Source organism: Dysidea avara, chromosome 3 (genome assembly GCF_963678975.1).
Source record: "Dysidea avara chromosome 3, odDysAvar1.4, whole genome shotgun sequence".
Lineage (NCBI taxonomy): Eukaryota > Metazoa > Porifera > Demospongiae > Dictyoceratida > Dysideidae > Dysidea > Dysidea avara.
In genome coordinates, this window is record NC_089274.1 from 48,032,287 (window position 1) to 48,052,293 (window position 20,007).

At 38.4% G+C, this 20,007-nt stretch overlaps 1 protein-coding gene and 2 long non-coding RNA genes across 5 annotated transcripts; 1 reads left to right on the forward strand and 2 right to left on the reverse strand.

Annotated features, from left to right (window-relative positions):
• Positions 1-614: 614 nt before the first annotated feature.
• On the reverse strand, positions 615-3,142 carry LOC136248613 (uncharacterized). The gene is made up of 4 exons (XR_010697779.1): positions 3,064-3,142; positions 1,682-1,753; positions 969-1,183; positions 615-789 (listed from the first exon to the last, which is right to left on the reverse strand). It is a non-coding gene; the product is annotated as an uncharacterized lncRNA (long non-coding RNA).
• A 3,421-nt stretch (positions 3,143-6,563) lies between these two features.
• On the forward strand, positions 6,564-9,850 carry LOC136251372 (uncharacterized). The gene is made up of 2 exons (XR_010699054.1): positions 6,564-6,797; positions 9,531-9,850. It is a non-coding gene; the product is annotated as an uncharacterized lncRNA (long non-coding RNA).
• A 6-nt stretch (positions 9,851-9,856) lies between these two features.
• Positions 9,857-17,600, reverse strand: LOC136251371 (uncharacterized). Of its 3 annotated transcripts, none has more exons than XM_066043819.1 (12): positions 17,533-17,600; positions 15,594-15,662; positions 15,054-15,533; positions 13,693-14,625; positions 13,582-13,640; positions 12,944-13,323; positions 12,534-12,818; positions 12,332-12,485; positions 12,186-12,278; positions 11,300-11,413; positions 11,153-11,238; positions 9,857-10,232 (listed from the first exon to the last, which is right to left on the reverse strand). In XM_066043819.1, exons 1-12 carry the CDS (start codon positions 17,555-17,557, stop codon positions 10,043-10,045), a joined length of 2,868 nt encoding a protein of 955 aa, XP_065899891.1. In that variant the 5' UTR covers positions 17,558-17,600; the 3' UTR covers positions 9,857-10,042. The 3 variants fall into 3 exon arrangements, with proteins under 3 accessions (XP_065899891.1, XP_065899889.1, XP_065899890.1); XM_066043817.1 differs by having other exon boundaries at positions 13,549-13,640; XM_066043818.1 differs by having other exon boundaries at positions 13,549-13,640; positions 15,594-15,659; positions 17,533-17,587.
• Between the last annotated feature and the right edge of the window lie 2,407 nt (positions 17,601-20,007).

Consider the following 20,007-nt stretch of genomic DNA (forward strand, 5'->3'; position numbering starts at 1 on the left):
CGAGATTGCCGACATCAAAGGGGAAGTTTCATTTTTTTTTTTTTTATTGCATGCGGTTAGACGCAACCGCATGTGTATGCCTTGCGTTCCTTTGTGCATTCCAAACATTGATTGCCCTGCTATCGCTTCAGTATTCACTCAATCGCCTCAAGATTCACATCATTGATTTCACCATACATGATTACCCTACAGTCTTAATTTCAGCACCAAACGAAGTTTCAGTCATCCTCAGTCGACCTAGAGGCCAAATACAAATCCCAGATTGTTGTTTTCCACAATACTCGCTTGGCATGTAGGGCAATGTATCTTTAAACTGTTCTAAAAGTTTCGTTCAGATTGAAACATGTTTTCGGGAATGGCTAGTTTGAAATTAGTCGCCCCCAAGTAATTTGCTCTCTAAGAATTTTACTCGGAATTTAAAGAATGACGCAAAGCACAACTGCGGTCACTGGGTATTGATGAACTGGCGCTCTATGTAGTTAATCAGTGCATATAGCCAAAGAAGTGTGCTGCCATGGATTATAGTCCACAGATATAATCTACGGTGCTTCATACCATTGTTCGTTTTTAAATTTGAATTCAGTCGCCCCCACCGTGACGTAATTTGTCCTCTAAGGGCGCGGCTTAAAGAATGACACAGAGTACAACTGTGGTTACCAGTTGTTGACACAAGCTGCGAGTAATTAGCACATGTAGCTAGCCAATTGTCACCATGCATTATTGCATTTTACAGCACCCCCACACAAAAATTACACATGTAATTACAACATACAGAGGACACATGAATACCTATTTAGTGTCGTTTGATAGTGATGCAATGGAGACTATGTATTGTTGCATTTAAATACTATACTATTATATTGCAACTCTAGCACGTATTTATAACAGGAATGTTTGTTAACTGTTTAGACATACTGGAGCAACACACACTCATCTGGATTCTACAAATGGAGTCATATCAATATTACCAAACACTTTTCACAACAATAATGTAAGAATTGTACAATAATGACTGTAATATAACTACTATGAAAATGTTTTCCAGTGGCCCGCCATGGTAGCAAGTCTCATATGACGGCATGTATATTCATCCAAACACAATGGGAGTAACAAGTAAGTATGATGACAAGTTGATATGACTCCATTTGTAGAATCCAGATGAGTGGGTGTTGCTCCAGTATGTCTAAACAGTTAACAAACATTCCTGTTATAAATACGTGCTAGAGTTGCAATATAATAGTATAGTATTTAAATAGTCTCCATTGCATCACTATCAAACGACACTAAGTGGAGGATATTGTTGCATCTCTAGTATGTACACTCTATCAGTACAACCTGTCTTAATGGCCACCAGTATAGAAAGACAACCTCTCTTGAAAAGCCAATTCCAATTGAGAATTTATACACTGTTACCTGTTTATTGAGTGAAGGTGGCAATAAACAAGTTCCACCGTAATTTATACACGAGATGTGATCCTGTATATTCCGTCAGTGGATGAGATCCACTTGGCCAGGACAAAATGTGACTCAAATGTCCTGGATGATCCATACTCAACCAACTTATGACCCAGTGGCACAATGGAACTGAGTATAGAGAATACAATTATATTTATTTCTAAGATGTGTGGATGTGTGGACACATTACAACACATTACATGTACATACAAGACATGCTACGTACTGTTTTAGCAATTCAAGTCACCAAATTATGTACGGACCAGTCAACAATGCTTCATAGTGCCCATCAGTAAACCTGAAGAAAAGTTACGAAAAATAAAAATTCACATCATAAGTACAATGAAGCCTCATTAATATGGCCAGCTGTAGAACCAAAAAATTTGGCCTGAATAACAAGGTGGCCTTATTAATGGGGTCATAAAGTACTGCTTAGCTATATTTGGGATCTACTAGAGGTGGCCAATATAATGAGGTGGTCTTATTAAAGAGGTGGCCACTAAGTGAGGTTTCACTGTACATACAGTTCACAATTACAATGGTGAACAATATTAATGGTTAACAATATACACTGAAACCTGCAGGTCACTTCTTGTGGAAGATTGCTCTCTACACTAAATGACACATTCAGAGATTGTATTTAGATGGATGATGCAGTAACACATTGTGACTTCAATACTCGTGATGTGTCAATGCTAGGCAGCAACCATATACACGGCACTGCCAATGCACAACATCACACTTGCTCGCACACACAATTTTGCTCAAGATTTTTCAAATTGATAATTAAGAGGTGTGGAAACTAACTGTTCGCTCGAAAGACTGTGTCGCAGCTGTTTTCCTTCTGTACAAGTGGCCACCAAGACAGGTCCACTGTGGATGAAAGCCAGGCATTAGATATTTGGTATTTCATGTGTTGAAGGCATTCCGGGGCTTCTGGTAGTCTCAAATCTCACCACAGTTTACCTCAGGCAGTGTTGTGGTCACCACTAAACCACCGGAATGCTGTGCTATGTTCATCTTATGCTTGGCTACTGTATTGTAGAACTGAAATGGATACTCTGAAAAATATATCCTATGGATAATGACTTCATCACTTTCTTCATCAGGAGCTTATAAGGACCAATAGTGAAACTTTTACACTTTGGGCTGACAGCCAACTGCCTAAGTCTTAAGCAGTGCCTTTGGTGCTCTAACAGATTGGCTGCCCCCTTGCTGCCAGCACTCACTGTCTCATACGCTGTCACACACTAAATCCATCTCTATAGCCAGTTAGAACAGCACGCTTCTTACCTTTTTTAAGGCTGCAAAATGCAGCCACCTCTTTAAAAAGCTAGGTCAGAATTTTTTTGTCCCTACGGCCTGAATAATGACCAGTTTTCACTGTACTATTAGTGATTAGTGATCATGGAGGATTATTTATTAAGATACTAAGATATACAAATGCTACAACCTCTAAATATAGCAGTAAATTTTTTACCCTGGTTCAATGTCTCGTAATAATTGTGAGAGACTCTACTGTGACAAATACATGTTTATCATGATATGTGCTAATCACCTTTTTACAATTAAGTTTTACAACACAAATACATGTATAGTTAAACTCACCAATTGTGACTAAATCCCTTCAACACGAAAAGACAAGTAATGAAACAACCTTGGAGACAACAGCTTCACAAGCCTATTCTTGTGCGCTTATTTAGTAGTAATATAAATTTTAAAGGCATTTATTTACAACAGGACATAATTACGCGCCCTTCAATTGTCTCTGTACATACTTGCCTTTTCTTTACTATTCTCATTTCATTTCACAAGATCTCTTGGCAGGGGCGTAGCTTCTTCACTTGAATTAGTCAATGCTTGAAGTAGATCGAGATACTCTAATAGAACAGTCACATTTCTACAAGTGCCATATTTTTATATTGTAAAGTCTGTAAGTAGCTAGTAATTTAAACCAATCTGATGCTAAGCAGAAGTTGTAACTATGCTAAATATTGATTGCTGCGTTACAGCTGTTTTGTGACTGCTCTAATAGAGTATCTTGATCGTTTTAATGCAGTACAAGATGAAAGGCAAAGTGTTATTAAGGGTTTACTAGTCAAAATGGGTGGTAGTTGACTGCAGTTGCATGCCACTAACAGGGCCGTCCAGAGAAATTAGAGAGCCCAGGGAAAAGCGTTAAAGAGGGGCCCAGGGGCAAGGAAGAGTCTAGATCCTGACTGCTCTATTAGAGTATATCAATCTTTCTTTAAACAGGTATTCAAGGGGCCCCTTTCGGGCTGGGGCAGGGGGGAAATACCCCAGTTACCCCCCCCCCCCCCCCCCCCATGTGGGTGGCCCTGGCCACTAAAATTACAGTTATATTTTAATATTCTGTCACTGTAATCTGGGGTTTATGTCAAAACCATGGAAACTCACCTACTGTTATCAACAGTGCATTGCTTATTCTAACAAAAAGTATTGAAATCCCATCCAAAAACAGCTTATAGCTGTAAAAAAAGTGCGCGTCCAAGTAAAGCAGAGTTAACTGCGACAAAAAGTAATGATATCATAATGCGGCCATGTGCGAGGTGTGCAAGTTGTAAAATTAATATTAGCTAATCAGATAATACAATGTTATTGTTAAAGTGTTAATGAGAACTATGTGATGCTGCTACTTTTAAGTGTGTGAGCATCTTCATAAATGCCACACATTTAATTCTCAATAAAGCCAATGTGTATAGATTCTCTGATAGCAATAAATAGTTTGAGTTTGGCCACCTTTCCTTTGTTCATAGCATTGCCGTATACAGTAAAGACGGCCAAACTCAAACTATTTATTGCTATCAGAGAATCTATACACATTGCTTTATTGAGAATTAAATTTGTGTGGCATTTATGAAGATGCTCACACACTTAAAAGTAGCAGCATCACATAGTTCTCATTAACACTTTAACAATCACATTGTATTATCTGATTAGCTAATATTAATTTTACAACTTGCACACCTCGCACATGGCCGCATTATGATATCATTACTTCTTGTCGCAGTTAACTCTGCTTTACTTGGACGCGCACTTTTTTTACAGCTATAAGCTGTTTTTGGATGGGATATATTTTACAGTAACAAGCCTCACCATATTTATACATATAAAAATGACAGTTACACACAAAATGCTGAATGTCTTTTAGCACAGTGCGCCAGCCTGGAGCTTCTCCTTGCAAAATCATGTCAGCTGGTAGGCTATTCCAGATATCCGCAGCTGTAGCCAGCCAACTACGTTTGAATTTATCTAGCGTTCTAAAATTACGGGGGTTGATAAAGTATAAATGTTCAGCTGGGCTGCAGGAGTAATTATTATTAACACTTTACAGTGACTAGCACTGAAGGTCTGACAGCAACATGTGCTGCAGCCTTAGGATTACCTAACCTAATTTCAAGGACTTAGCAATGAGATCTGAATGTTATCTGACTGTCCCTACACACTAGTGGACATACTATCCCAGATAGTTGGGGAGTTAATCAACTAACTATGTATATAACACAATTAACTAAAAGTATATTTTACTTACTTTGCACTCCTAAGGAAGCGTAACTCAAATAAGCCACTTAAAACTACAAAGTACAGGACATTTTGGAAGTAACCACATACCTGCTTAATAAGGTCACCAGTTTCACCATGGTGGAATCATAATAGAGGCAATTTCATTAATATTGGCAGACTATTATATAGGTATACTAGCATAGGTACCTGCCCTACGTGCAGGACCATTTCACATTTTCACATTAGCAAGCCTAATAATGTGAACATGGGGCTAACTAAACAGCAGAATTACATGTAAGTTAGCTAAACCAATAATTATCAAGACATGTGCAAATTATGTGGCGCTATCCTACTGTAATAACATAGATAGTCAATAGTATTTAAAGCACTTGTAGCTATACTGCAAGCAACTGAAGGATTGAGCAAAATTAACTTAATACACAGGTACACATGTACACTTCCTCGCTATAATTTAGGCATTAACATCACAAAGAATTGGAGTTACAAAGAGAAGGCACTTACTGTGTGTGGGATAAACAAATAGACAAACCAATTGGCCTGCCCATGCCTGTATATTCATGGTACCTGCCCTATGTGCACATTTTCACATTAACTACAGTAACATGAATCAATGCTTTAGGAATGAAGCATGCCCTAAATTGAGTGGCATGCATGGTGATATCATCATGAACTTATTTCGCTATTATTCAAGCCTAATAGTTAAGGTGATGTGAACATGGAGTTAACTAAACAGCAGAATTGCATGTAAGCTACCAATAATTATCACAACATGTGCAAATTATGTGGTGCTATCCTATCGTGCAGGCACTGTAATAACATGGTCAACAGTATTTAAAGCACTTGTAGCTATACTGCAAGCAACTGAAAGTTTGAGTAAAATTAACATAATACACAGGTACACACTACATCACATCACAAAGAATTGGAGTTACAAAGAGAAGGTACTTACTAGAACACACAGGAGAAACACACAGACAAATGTACATGCACCCAATTGGCTTGCCCATGCCTGCCCTATACCTATCAAATGTGCTACTGTATACTTTTCCAACAGTCTGTATGCTGTGAGCAAGCTATGAACTTACTATAAGCAAAAAAAGTTAAGTTAGAAGAAGTAGTTATACACCAAAAGGTAGACAAAATGAAAAAAAAGTTATGTCACAGGCGGGATTCAAACCCACACCCTACAAAGCAGCCACCGCAACAACTTCAGGGAGGGTAGTTGGAAAAGGCGGATACAGTTGGACGCGGACATGGATACGGACATTTTCAAAAAGCATTTTTACATTTATATAAGAGTTATTTTTCATACCTAACGCTGTTTTTACAGCAGTCTTCGCTTCTGGATCCAGGCGTCGATCTTGTCATAGCGCTTATCCATTTATAAGCGCACATGCGAAGGACTAACCAGCACTCCACAGCATGCCAAAGACCATATAGTGTTGTACACATACTCTAAAGTCTAATACAGAGTTATATAGTTGTAGAGATTAGCTTGTATGCCCCATGCAACTTAGCTTAGCAGGGCAAATCCACAATCTTACACCTTTTAGTATAAGGAGTAGGCGCTTATACCAAGTGTGGAGGGTTTCAAGGACCTGGTCTACGAGATTAGGTTAAGACATGCTAGATTAATCTCTGTGACTCTGAATTAGATTTCTAGAACACATGTACAACACCATATGGTCTTTAGAGTGCTAGTGTATCCTTCGCAGATGCGCTTATATACGGATAAGCACTATGACAAGATCGACTCCTGGGTCTGGAAGCGAATACTGCTGTAAAAACAGTGTTAGGTATGAAAAATTACTGTTATATAAATGTAAAAATGCCTTTAGAAAATGTCCGTGTCCGCATCAGTGTCCGCATCCGACCGTATCCGCCCTTTCCAACTACCCTTCAGGGAGGTGCTTTACCAGCTGAGCTGTTTATCGTGTGGTTAGCAATGGAATGCAGCTGAAGTTTTCTCTACATCATGTTTCTCTACATCATGGCCTTCAACATGCTGTCATACGTACAGGACTGTTGATCTCAAACATTGTGTTGAAGGGTATATATGCACCCTACTACAGTTGTATGATATCTATGTATACTGCAACTCAGCGGCGGAGGAAATAGTTGATATGAGGGGGGGGGCTGGGCTGACCCAGACTTATTTCTATAGTTTGGTAAGGTGAAGCCAAAAAAAAAAAAAAAAAAAGGTCACAACCAACTGACAAGAGCTTTCCACCTCACCAGCTACCATTTATAGACTACATAAAAATCCTTTCATAACTCGCTACACACTGACTACTTTATTAGAGTGACTGCTCTATTAGAGTATCTCGATCTTTATCACGGTTTTCAGCCCCACTCCAAGAAAGATTTTTTTATTTTTTTTTCCCCGGGCTGGATGGACTGCCCTTGCCTACCACCCCCAGCACAAAGAAAGCACGTGCTGGACAACTGAATAAAAAGGACCAGATTGCTAAAAGTTTAAAAGTCCCTGTGCTCATCAATGCGGCCCATCTCAGGAGAGGCATCAGAGGAGCGATGCGAGATGGACCTACTTCCACATATGCACATTGTAGCTGACCGAAGTAGAGAAAAAGACAATGTGCATCGGATAAAAGCCAGAGTCTGACTGTAACTAGTAGAGCCGCGGCGAGATAGATGGTCAGCCAAACGACGGTAGAAAACTATTGCCTCCCTTCCCATACCTCCAGTGGTCGCAAACACAAGGGGAGTGAAGGAGGCCTGCTCAACCTCTCTGACACGGTCACCATACTCACGTTTCTTCTGTGCCTCGTGACGTCGATACAAAGAGGGGACACTGGTGTTGCAGTAGCTCGGTGCATTAGGATGAAACACCCTTACGTCAAAAAAGGCACTTTGCCGCTGCCCCCAGAATCCCCTAGCATGTATGTCTGCCCTAGCCTCATCCTGACGGTTGGCAGTCTTAGATGCAATGATCTCCCCAGTAAGTGGCTGTAAAGGTGGCTCAAGGGCCACACCATGACATGTCTTGGAAAGCCACTCTGCAGTGATGTTTCGCAAAGCATTGTGGCGAACAAATGTGAGGCCTCCATATCTGCAAATCATAGCATGATCCACAGAAAATGGGACCCCACAAACACAGTGACTGGGTATGTTCAGGAGCTTCCAGCCATATCTAAGATGCAAGGCATCCCAAAATTCTTGCTTCATCAGATGGAATCCCTGCTCTGCTAAAGGCAATGCTGTCAGCCAGGCAGAAGCACCCAGTTCACTGTTCAGGTCTAAAACTCTTTGGGATTGTGACGAAAGATTAGATTTGATCGTAGAAGCCCTCCCCCTCAAAGTAGAGCGACAATCCTGATGAATCTGAGCCTTGATAGAACTAACGTCGGGTAGAGGGGCTAGTAGATTCTGAGCAACAATCAAAGATCTCAGAGAGTGTGTGATTTTGATAGATGCAGTAAACTGAGAATCAGCAATTTCTACAGGATTGACAATACCCAAGCCACCTAGGCGGTAGGGTAGAGAGAGCGCATCACGCTCTAAGGCAGAACAAGCACCATGGCCAGTGAGAGCAGGGATCAACTTCAAACGGATGGCATCCTCTAGAGGCTGAAACAGGGACCCGACATTGGGGATGGTCCTCATGATGTATACCCACCGGCCTATCATCCCATGAGTGAAAGCACAAAAAGCCGCATGAGGACGATTTGTAGCAATCTCAGCCAAAGCAAGCACTTCACTAGACCAAGAACAAACCTTCTTGGCCACAAACCCCTCTGCAAATTCTCGAGAGCCCAATGCAGCCCCAAGATGGCGCTGGCCCTGATCAGTAATCTGCATACCAGTGTCAGCAAAGATAGATTTTGCAATAGTTAACAAATGAGGCTTTACAATCAACACTGTCTTAGATGCATTAGAAAAATATCCGAAATTAGGTCCCAAAGAGGATAGTATCTGCCACCATTTATGCAAAAGTTTCAGTTTCTCCAAGAAAGATAATTTCAGTGTGATATCATTCTGAGGGGGGCTAAGCCCCCCCCTTTCCGCCGCCTATGCTGCAACTGGCCTTGTATACATAGCATCAATGTATACAAGGCCATGCGCTGTCTCAGTAACAATAAGGACTCTATGTAATTTGAATAAAGATAATTTAGTAAAATATTTCTAATAGAGCAGTCAGAAATTAAATATTCATGCTACTCTTGTCTCTAATACAGCAGCTCCTTGCCATCTAAAATTTTCTAGATCCTCTTTGTCTTAATGCCTACAAGATCCTAGTATAAGAATTCTAGGCATTTATTTTGCATGCACCATTTTTCTGTTGTGAACTATATATACTGTAACCTGATGTACTGTACAAACCTTGGACATGCTCTTACTGGCTCTTAATGCACACATTATTTCATACACGTATAATGGCAAGTTTGGCACATACATACCTTGTAGCAAGTTTACATGTAATAGTTGTATATATAACCTTTTTTGTAATATAGCAGTACTGTTAACATTTACTGTGTGTAAGTATAATACAGTAATTATCTGCATTATAGCAAGTTGGTGGTGCTGGTGCTACACCTGGTGATAATGTCTGCAGAGGTGGTGCCGATACAGCAACAGCTGTCAGTACTCTTGCTCTACTGATGATGGCTATTGTAGCCATAATGATCCTTGTGGAGTGATCCACAGTGTTTGTCAAACCACTTTGTCATTTTATGTATACGTATTTTATACACTAGCAACTTTCTAGGCTTTAGATGTAGTTCTGTGTGTTCAGCACACATTTCATGCCTTTATGCTGAAAACATTGACTGTTTTTGTTGTGTTATATCAATGTTATGCAATTTACGTAACTTAAAAATTAGCAGAATGAGCCTGAGATCGCTGTGTTATACTAACTAGATGATTTCTGTGTGAAAGGGTACAAAATTTTCACATAATGGTTATACATGTTTGGGAATTGCTTACAGTTAGTGGATCATGGCTAACTATTACAAATGCAAAAACCAGTATATTAAATGACTCTATTTTTATAATGCATATAGTGTTTGTCCCAATAGTTAAACTACTTTGGTAAATAAGTGTTCTGGAGGTCAGTGAAGATGTGACTGCTTGTATCAAGGGATGCTCCCAATGTTGTAAACATTTCTTCTGAATCTTTCAGTGTTGCCCTGCTAGGTAGTAATGTCCTGTCTGATTTCTGTAGTGCCCTTGATATTTCACTTGGATGTACACGTTGGCTGGCTACCGGATTCCTACATTATAACAAACTGCTGAATAAAGAAAGACTAGTATGATGCCAAAAACTTTAGCATAGAATTTGATGGTGTTTAAAGTAATCAAACAAAATTGATGTATTCACCCAAGCAAATATGCAACAGAATACAAATATAATTTTGAGCTAAAGCTTAGTGTGCATTTCTGTGCAAAACAATCTACATATGTGACCAGATTTGTAAAAAGGGATTTTTCACACACATCCTATTTATCAAACTTTGACAACTTATAACTTCAGCTGAGAAGAAGTTATTGACTTGAAGTTTGGTTGGTAGTGAGCTCCAACATAGCCTAATGGATGGAGCTGTTGTTTGCACACTCTGTTAGTTTATAAAATTTGATGTGTGTGGAAAACGCCTTTTCACAAATCCGGTCACATATATAGTAATTTAATTTTAAGTGGCAGCATGAATTTTGTATAAACCTACCCTCTGTCTCTCACATCTCACTCTCTCTCTGTATATATAGTTACATACTCCTGCTCCCTATACTACCCTATAGCTATTACTTTGGTAGTGAGAGAACAGTAAAAATTGCAGCACCAAAAAAGTTCAGAGTTAGAGAAACAAAATTTGAAGCTAAAAAAGTTTACTAAACCAAAACACCAGACGATCAAGGAATCAAAAGCTCTCGCTCTGACTACTTATATGTCACACACAATTTAGAAATTAGTGAAACCTGCTTATAAAGGCATGCGTAAGTTGCCATAGGTATTTACCTGTGGTTTTGTAATTTTCTTTGATTTCTGCACAGTAATAAAATTAATAATAAGCCAGGTGATGAGTGCTTCATTTATAACACAAAAATACTCAATATATGTGGTAGCCAGCAAAATAACTGTCTCATGTCATGGAATGTAGGTGATTGGATGACTTTTCAGCTTTATTTATATACTTACCAACACTGAATCATCAACTGATACATGGCTCTAGGACATCCAGGAGGTGGTGAGAGTCTGTATCCATTAGTGATCTTTGTCAAATACTACACAGAACAAATGAATTATAATGTACACAATGTTCCATTACATCATGCATGTACGTACCTCCTTTCCATCACAGTCCTCAAATGGCTTGTGACCCAAACTCCATATCTCATACATTACACATCCAAAACTCCACACATCACTTTGAGTAGTGTATTTCTTGTAAAATATTGCCTACAAAACGTTTCGACAGTAAAAAAAAACATTCATGTATAGCTAATACATGCTATAAAGCATATGTGAAGCTATATTCACACATGAGTTCCTAAACTACTGTATGCATGGAGCCCATGACTACCATTAAGGCAGACTTCACATTGGCGGTTCCAGGATTTTTGGTGACTGGTTAGTTAGCTAGATTTTTGGGTGAAGACCAAAAAAATAAAAAGGTCGCCACCTGCTGAGAATAACTACCCTCCACTAACTATATAAAATATCACTTATAAAGTGCATAAAGATTGCTACACTGCTACTCTGAATACTGTGACTGCTTTATTAGAGTGATTGACTGCTCTATTAGAGTATCTTGATCTAAACGTAACTGGTTTCCAGAACCCCCCCCCCCCCTCCCCTGGAGCCCCCCTACTTCATGTAAGGTTAGTAAAAGATTCTGGTTGAGCACACACTGATACGATGTTAATGCTTAACTTAGAAGAGATACTCTAAGGGTAGAATGGCTAGATACAACAAAAGCTGTCAGTATACCCTCCACAGCTATATTCAATGTCAAAACTAACGTAGAAGACCATGGGTAGCGATAGATGAAGGTCATTGCCAGTAGTTACTCTCACAATCAAAAGGTGGTGGATTTGCACAATTATAAAACAATAGTAGACCTCACAATAGCTTTCCATTGTATATAAACTCATACAGCTGGTTAAGAATTTGTACCTCTATTTACATACACCTGTACATACAAATACTGTGACAGTATCAATGTGCTCACTTCGGGTGCAGTCCATTTTAATGGTATCTTTCCTCCACTGGACATATAGTAAGTGTCATCAGACACATCACGTGCCATCCCAAAGTCAGCAATCTGATTGAAAGTATTTAACAAGTCAAGTGTAGTGGTATGCGGCTTCAACACACCTTACACACATCATCACTTGATACTAGTATATTCCTAGCAGCCAGGTCTCTGTGTACAAACTTTTTACCAGCCAGATAGCAGAGACCTGCAGCTATATGTCTGCAGAAGCTTAATAGGTCATGTCTTAACTCATCATAAGCTTCAGGAGGTGTCCTACATCATGTCATAAATATTAAGCATTACATCATTATGTTGACTTACGCATTTTTCAATTCAGATAAAAATTCATGGAGATCTCCTTTAGGCATATATTCCAATACAATCATCGTGTTCTCCTTTTCAGTCACCACTCCATACAACTCCACTATGTGGTTGTCCTTGAACTGGCCCATAATGGCTGCCTCTCTCAGAAATTTCACCTTGTCAGATGCTGTACACTGTGTATTGAGTATCTTCACAGCTACTTGCTTGGGATCTGTAGAACCATCAACCCATGTGCCTAAATGAACTACTCCAAATTCACCAGATCCAAGTGTTAGGACAATCCTGTAAAAATATGCCTACATGTGCAGCAACAACAGTTTGGTGGCTACTACAACTACGTAGCTACACAAGTATTAAATATGTACTACTGCACTTCACAAATATTATAAATACAGTTTAAAACTTACTTTATATCATCTGATTTAATAGTTTGAAACATCTTCCTTTCAAAACAAGCATAGATAGCTTCCTCAGAATGTCCTGGATCTGAAAAAGCCTCTGAATCACTACCTTCATTTATCACATCAGTATACGTTGGTGGCTTTATATCATCAGGGACATCATCATAAATGACAGGAGATGCTTGAAGATCATTTACATTGGTAGAGTAGACATGTAGTGCTGTTGAATAATCATCAGTTTTTTGACAGGTCTCATAATCACTATATGCAATCTTTGGATATTCACTCTCTATAGCATCATCAGGAGCTATATAAGGTATTGGCTCAAAAGATGTGAATACATCATCTCTCCATGTCTCAGGTGTCTCGTAATCATACGTGGGATTCTGTTGAACATGTAACAAAATTGAAACGAAGATGGTTATAAATGTTATACAATAAACACTCAAACAAGTACTGAGTGAATATAAGTTACGATGAAAAAGCCTCTACTACAGGCAATACTAGTACAAAAACTGATGTCAGTTTGAGCATTAGAGTATGAATTTTTGTGTGTGTGTGTGTGTAGCTAAATACAATTTTTATATTAATATACTTGCTTCAGCACTTACCTTAATTATTCTGCTGCAATGCGTATTATTTACCTTGTATACAAACGTTCCATCAATAGCGCAACTTCCATGGCTATCTGTTTCATATTTTGCTAATATACGGAGAGGTTTAAATTACTTATTAGCTAATTAAAATGAGTTTACCTTGCCAGACATTAAATCTTTCTCTCTTGTGTCTTATGCACCAGAAGAACAATAGGAGTAATAGAGTGCACAGGACTACACCAGCTACAGTACCAGCAATTATCCCGATAGCATTAGCCATTGTTGATCCTTTATCATTGCCACCAACAGTACCATTAGTAGGTATAATTGATGAAGACATAGCTAATGCTATAGTAGTTGACATATTTGCTGCTGTACTACTAGAAATAACCGGTGTTAAACTGTTATACATTACTGATGTTAAGGATGTAGGTGTCAAAGTACTAGACATAACAGCAATAGAAGACAAGTTGGTAGGCACAACTGATGTCACATTTGTAGACAACAAAGTGACAGACTTGTTTGATGACAAAGTAGTAGACGCAAATGATGACAAAGGGGTAGACATATTTGACGTTGAAGTAGTAGATGTAATTGATGTTGAAGTGATAGACATGTTTAATGACAATGTACTAGACACAATTGATGACAAAGTAGTGGACATATATGATGCCAAATTTGCAGACACAATGGATGACAAAGTGGTAGCCATAACTGGTGTTGAAGTGGTAGCCATAACTGGTGTTGAAGTGGTAGCCATAACTGGTGTAGAAGTGGTAGCCATAACTGGTGTCGAAGTGGTAGCCATAACTGGTGTCGAAGTGGTAGCCATAACTGGTGTCGAAGTGGTAGCCATAACTGGTGTCGAAGTGGTAGCCATAACTGGTGTTGAAGTGGTAGCCATAACTGGTGTAGAAGTGGTAGCCATAACTGGTGTTGAAGTGGTAGCCATAACTGGTGTTGTAGTGTTAGACATAACTGGTGTCAAAGTGGTAGCCATAACTGGTGTTGAAGTGGTAGCCATAACTGGTGTTGAAGCATTAGACGTAAGTGGTGGTGAAATAGTAGATGATGTAGTAGGCAATGCTATAGCTAAAGTCAGAGTAACAGACATGTGTACAATAAAATAGCTACTGAACATACTATTGAATACATTATACACTTGAGAGGAAAGACCTTGTCTGTACTTACAGAACTTTCCTGAGAGATGGAAAATTAATTGTTGAATTGATAGGAAATACAGTTAAATCACAACATTAATGAAGGTCTTCTTGGAAAGTTTCATGCTGCTTAGTGTATACAACCTGCAGCTGCCTTTTTATTATTATAGTTTCATAATTTTGCCAACTTTCTACATGCGCTTGAATAATTACTAAGACCGAATTCCTGTTGCAGTAATGATTGCCCATATATGCACTCTCTATTTCCCTTATTGATGCTTTTCTCATTAAAAAGAGTGGTTTCAACATTTGGCTTTATACATACACACGTATACAAATCAGTAAAGTAGTACAACTTACCAACATGTACCCTAATAGCAACATTATAGCCAGCCTTCTTTGTGTTTCCATTAATTGTAACATCACTCTGATTTCCATCAAACTGGTATGTTGGCATTTGCTGATTGGTATCATTGGTACGTAACAACTGTACATTAAAGTTAGAATACAATCCCACAACTGATCCTGATGGTACAGTAAATCGTTCTGCTTCTGGGATGGTGTAGTTCTCACATGAGTTAATATTGGTACCATTAGGAGTGAATGTGACTGTGTTTGATTGTATATGTGTATAAAAAACCTTCCCAGTCTTATTCCAAATACCAGGGTAAAATGTTGCTGATGGAACACTGGAATTCATGTGATAACAGAACTCCCAGGTAGTCACAATTCCTTCACACTGAACTGTATATCCATTTAGTATGTAAGTTGTATTTCTGTTGTAAGATATGTTGCTATGATTTAGTGACCCAGGAGTTGTACATGCTTGACAACTGACTGCTATGGTGTGCAATAATAACAATGCTGCCTCAATACATTCTTTTAAATGACATCACTAACCAGATATCAGGAATAGGAAAGAGACTGCATGAATAAGTAAACTTCTTCCCATTGCCACATCCAATACTACTGTATAAAACAAATTTGTATATTAGTGCAAAGCTAAACAGAATTTAATTTATTTAATGCCAATACAACTATGTGTAAACCTGACAGGTCCTCACTTAGCTAATTGTGGCATTGGTCACATGTATAAGTACTAACTAATGATAATGTTACAACACCCACACACAGTATCACTTCGTGGCACATGACACATCACAGTAACATTCCACATATTATCATTAGTCAATCTTAGTCATTAAAGGATCACAAGTAAACAACACATATGTACTGACTAGCAATGACTTATCATTTTAAACTTAAATATTTAGTACAACTGAACACTTTAAGTGGTGCTCTCATGTGTATCAGCCAAATTTAATAAAGATGCTTCTAGAACTGTGTCGTGTGTGCATATATCTATGTTTGAAAGGCACCAGCTGGGTTTCAAAATATAGCTACAAAAGTTGTATTGACCTCCTGTGACAAGATCATGAATTACAATTAGAAAGCATCCATGACCCTATTAGGACATTAAAGCTGTATATATCTGGCCCACAGTGTGCCTTTGATTCTTTTTGAATATCATAAACTTGTTATGTGATGCAGAAACCATCTTCTCCTATTACTGCTGGATAGTGGCTATCGTTTAGTTATGACCAGACTTTCACAAATAATGTGAACCTGTTGTAGGGGCAGATAGTGACTGGGAAGAGTAAAGGGGTGTTAACTGCAAACACAAAGCTTTAAGATGGCATTTTAAAATGTTTCAGTGTACCATAAATATAGCTTCTGAATGTATATTGTAATTATTGACATAAAGATTTACTGACTGACTGACTGACTGACTGGTTGGCTGACTGACTGACTGACTGATTACTCTTAGACTAATAAACATTTCAAAGCATTTAAATGGAATATATTAATTGATTTATGTGGACTTTATTATTATTTGATAGCTGTGCCTAACTGGTGCTACAGGCATGCATGCTGCTGAAATGAAATGAAATTATTAGAGTAGTTTAAAACTGTCTACAGTACTGAACTAGCTACTATAGAAAAGAGGTCTGCCACTGTCCAATAGCTATTGCTAATAAACTTACAGTGATGTGGCTATCCTCATGCATTACATATGCTGTTGCACATGTTTACCTATGCAATAGACCACCACACAATTTACAATTAGGTGGCAAATAACTACAAACTTATTGAGTGTGTAAATTACTCCCATTACACTCTACTGTATAATCACACTGGAATTCTGACTGTGTTAGCTATATACTTAGTAGCTAAGACAATAGACTTAGATAATATTCCGTGCATGTCAGTACTGTAGTTATCCACTGAATTAGCTAGTAGACTAATTATATTCATTACAAAGATCCGCCAGCCAGTTCCTTTTTTTTCAGGGGTTAGATGGAATACCCCTGTAGTTAAAATATTTTCAGCTGTTTAACCGCCACTGTGTACACCACAAGTCACAAAACTAGCTTGTTACGTACGTGTAGTTTCGTACGTGTACGTACTTATATGGTATACCTATCATTTCAACTGCGCTGGCATTTTTTCTCAAAATGTGTTACGTTAAAATAACCAAATCCAACCTGTCTTGTTTAACCTGCAAAGATAGTCTAATATCCAAAATAATTTTTATTTTAAATCGACCTGTTGAAGAGAATTTTTATAGACTACTTACTATAGTTAATGATTGGTTATATAGCTACATAAGTAGTTTGAAAATTTCACCCGATAGCTAACTTCGAGGTGCCTCTCGTTTTACGCGTTGGTTGCGCCACTATATGCACATCTATGCTACCACTACATGCTGCATGCATAGCTATGCCATAGCTAGCTATATTAAACTGTATACTGTAACTACACAATAAATTAAACATACCTGAACTTGAAAAACAGCAGTGCATTTTTTAAGCTGAAGACAACTAGTTTATACGCGTAATCAGAAATCTAATTGCCAAATGTGACGAAAGTGAATATTTAAAACAAAGTCGATCTGACAATCACGTGTAGTCTGTCGGCGCCCGCCTTTGGGATGGAGACATTAATGTGTAATTACACATGTGTAGTTTATAGCTAAGTATAGTTATTTACTTTTATAGCTAAGAACAAACTATATGGCACATATACTCTATACTCTCCAGACTATTATTATTATTATTATTATTATTATTATAATAATATTCATTACTGGAGAGGGAGAGATAGCTTTGACAGAAGGCACAACACAAGGTGATCCTCTTGCTTATGGCTATGTATGCTCTGGCCATTACCCCCTTAATATATTCTCTTCGTCAGTCTCAGCCGGATATTTCACAGATGTGGTATGCTGATGATGCCACTGCGGGTGGACAACTTGCCTCGTTATTGTATTGGTGGAAACATCTTTTGGCTTATGAACCTATGTATGGCTACTTTCCAAATGCTACTAAAACATGCCTCATAGTAGAGTCAGATCAACTCAATTTTGCTCAAATACTGTTTAATGGCACTAATATACAGATTTCTTGCGACACTTGGGTGCTGCTATTGGAACTAGATCATTTGCAGAAAGCTATGTCTCTAACAAAGTAAAAATGTGGTCTGAGGAGATTTTAACTTTATCAAACATTGCTGAAACTCATCCTCATAGTGCGTACAGTGCTTTTATCAAGCATCACTGGAATTATGTAATGCATACCATCGAATCAGTGGGTGCATTCTTTCAACCACTTGAAGAAGCTATTCACCAACACTTCTTTCCTGCTTTAACAGGTCGAATGCCCAGTTCTGAGGCACAGAGAGAACTACTTTCACTTCCTTGTCACTTTGGTGGATTGAACTTTACCAACCCTACCTGCAGTAGTGATTCCCAGTTTTCATCATCTAGGTTGCTGAGTGCTGGTTTAGTTGCTATGATACAACAGCAAACTGAGAACTTTCGTGTCCCTTGCCTTCAACAGGCTCGCTCTACCATCCGTCAGTCCAGACAACAAATAATGACTTCTAGCTTAGCTAATATCAAGTCTCGTGTAGATCCTCAGCTTCAACGAACCATTGAATTAATCAGTGTTAAATGCTCTTCACTTTGGTTACCTGCTCTTCCACTTCAAGAGCAGAGATTTCATTTGAACAAACAAGAATTTAGAGATGCACTGTGTCTGAGGTATGGCTGGCAACTAGGTGTAAAAAAAACATACTCTCTTAGAGTCCTGCAATTAATATTCTGTTATTGGTTACAATTGGCCTTGCAAACACTCCTTTATAGCTGCTATACAGGATGCATGTACATGTATATTGAAATGTACAAGCTTTAATCAACAATATACCACTTTGACACCTCAGATCTAAGGAAACCACAGGGTGATATCACATATTGCTCTGACCACAGGGCGATATCTAGATATCGCCCTGTGGTTAGGGCGATATCATGATATAGCCCTGACCATAATTGCCTTTGATGCTGAGGCAGCTACAAAATATCAGTTCCCTTTGATTATTTATATAGAGATGCTTAAAGTTTTGCATTGTGGGTTTGAATTAGAGTTGCTTAAAATTTTGCATTGTGGGTTTGAGTTAAACATGTTGATTTAGTTAGGGGCATTGTTGTGAAGTAAAAAGAACTGAGTGAGTCAGCATTGCATAGTTCAGTTACTAAGCATCACTAAATAATCATTTTTGCAATGTGGGGATTGTTTTTCTACAAAGTACATTTCAACTGCATGAAAGATGCCTCAAACATTCACAACCTATATGTCTAAGTGTTTATTTTAGCACCTTAGGTAACTTTATTCATCCACAAAGTGGTTATTTGGTTTAAAATGGTATCACTACAACCAGTGAAACCCACAATCATTTCTTTTTTGTGCCCACAATTTTAACCCACAATCGATTTTTGCAAACCTCTGTATAAAAGTAATGTGGTGAATGCAGGTTTGTCTTCTTTCACCTATTAGGTAAGCATCCCAGAGTGGTATATTACTTATACCATGGTCACTCGGGATTTACCTGATATATATGCCCTTGCCCTCGGGCCTGTGGCCCTCGGGCTTGGGCATATATATCAGGCAAATCCCTTGTGGCCATTGTATAACTATTAAATATCATGCCTGTAGCTTGCCAGATTTATGTCTGTGTAGGTTCGTTAAATGAAAAAGTGGACCTATTTGTGTGATGTAATGAAGGTATACAGCACACCCAGCATGCTGAAGCTAGGGGGCCTGTGGACACACCCCAAAGAAAACTTAATTTTAAAATAATAATTACTAAAAGGTGGCATTTAAGTCACTACAAAGTTTAGGTTGGGCTAAAATGTTGGGCTTTTATAATAAATTTGTCAAAGAGTCTGCAACTTGGAAATTGAAATTTCATAAAGATT

Bases quoted from the DNA above. Each gene is read 5' to 3' on its own strand.
- LOC136251371 (XM_066043817.1), bottom strand. From the start codon at position 17,557: ATGCACTGCTGTTTTTCAAGTTCAG. The intron at 15,663-17,532 runs GTATGTTTAATT...TGTTTTATACAG, and splicing joins CTGCTGTTTTTCAAGTTCAG to TAGTATTGGATGTGGCAATG. The intron at 12,279-12,331 runs GTGTGTTGAAGC...ACTTTCAATCAG, and splicing joins CAAGTGATGATGTGTGTAAG to ATTGCTGACTTTGGGATGGC.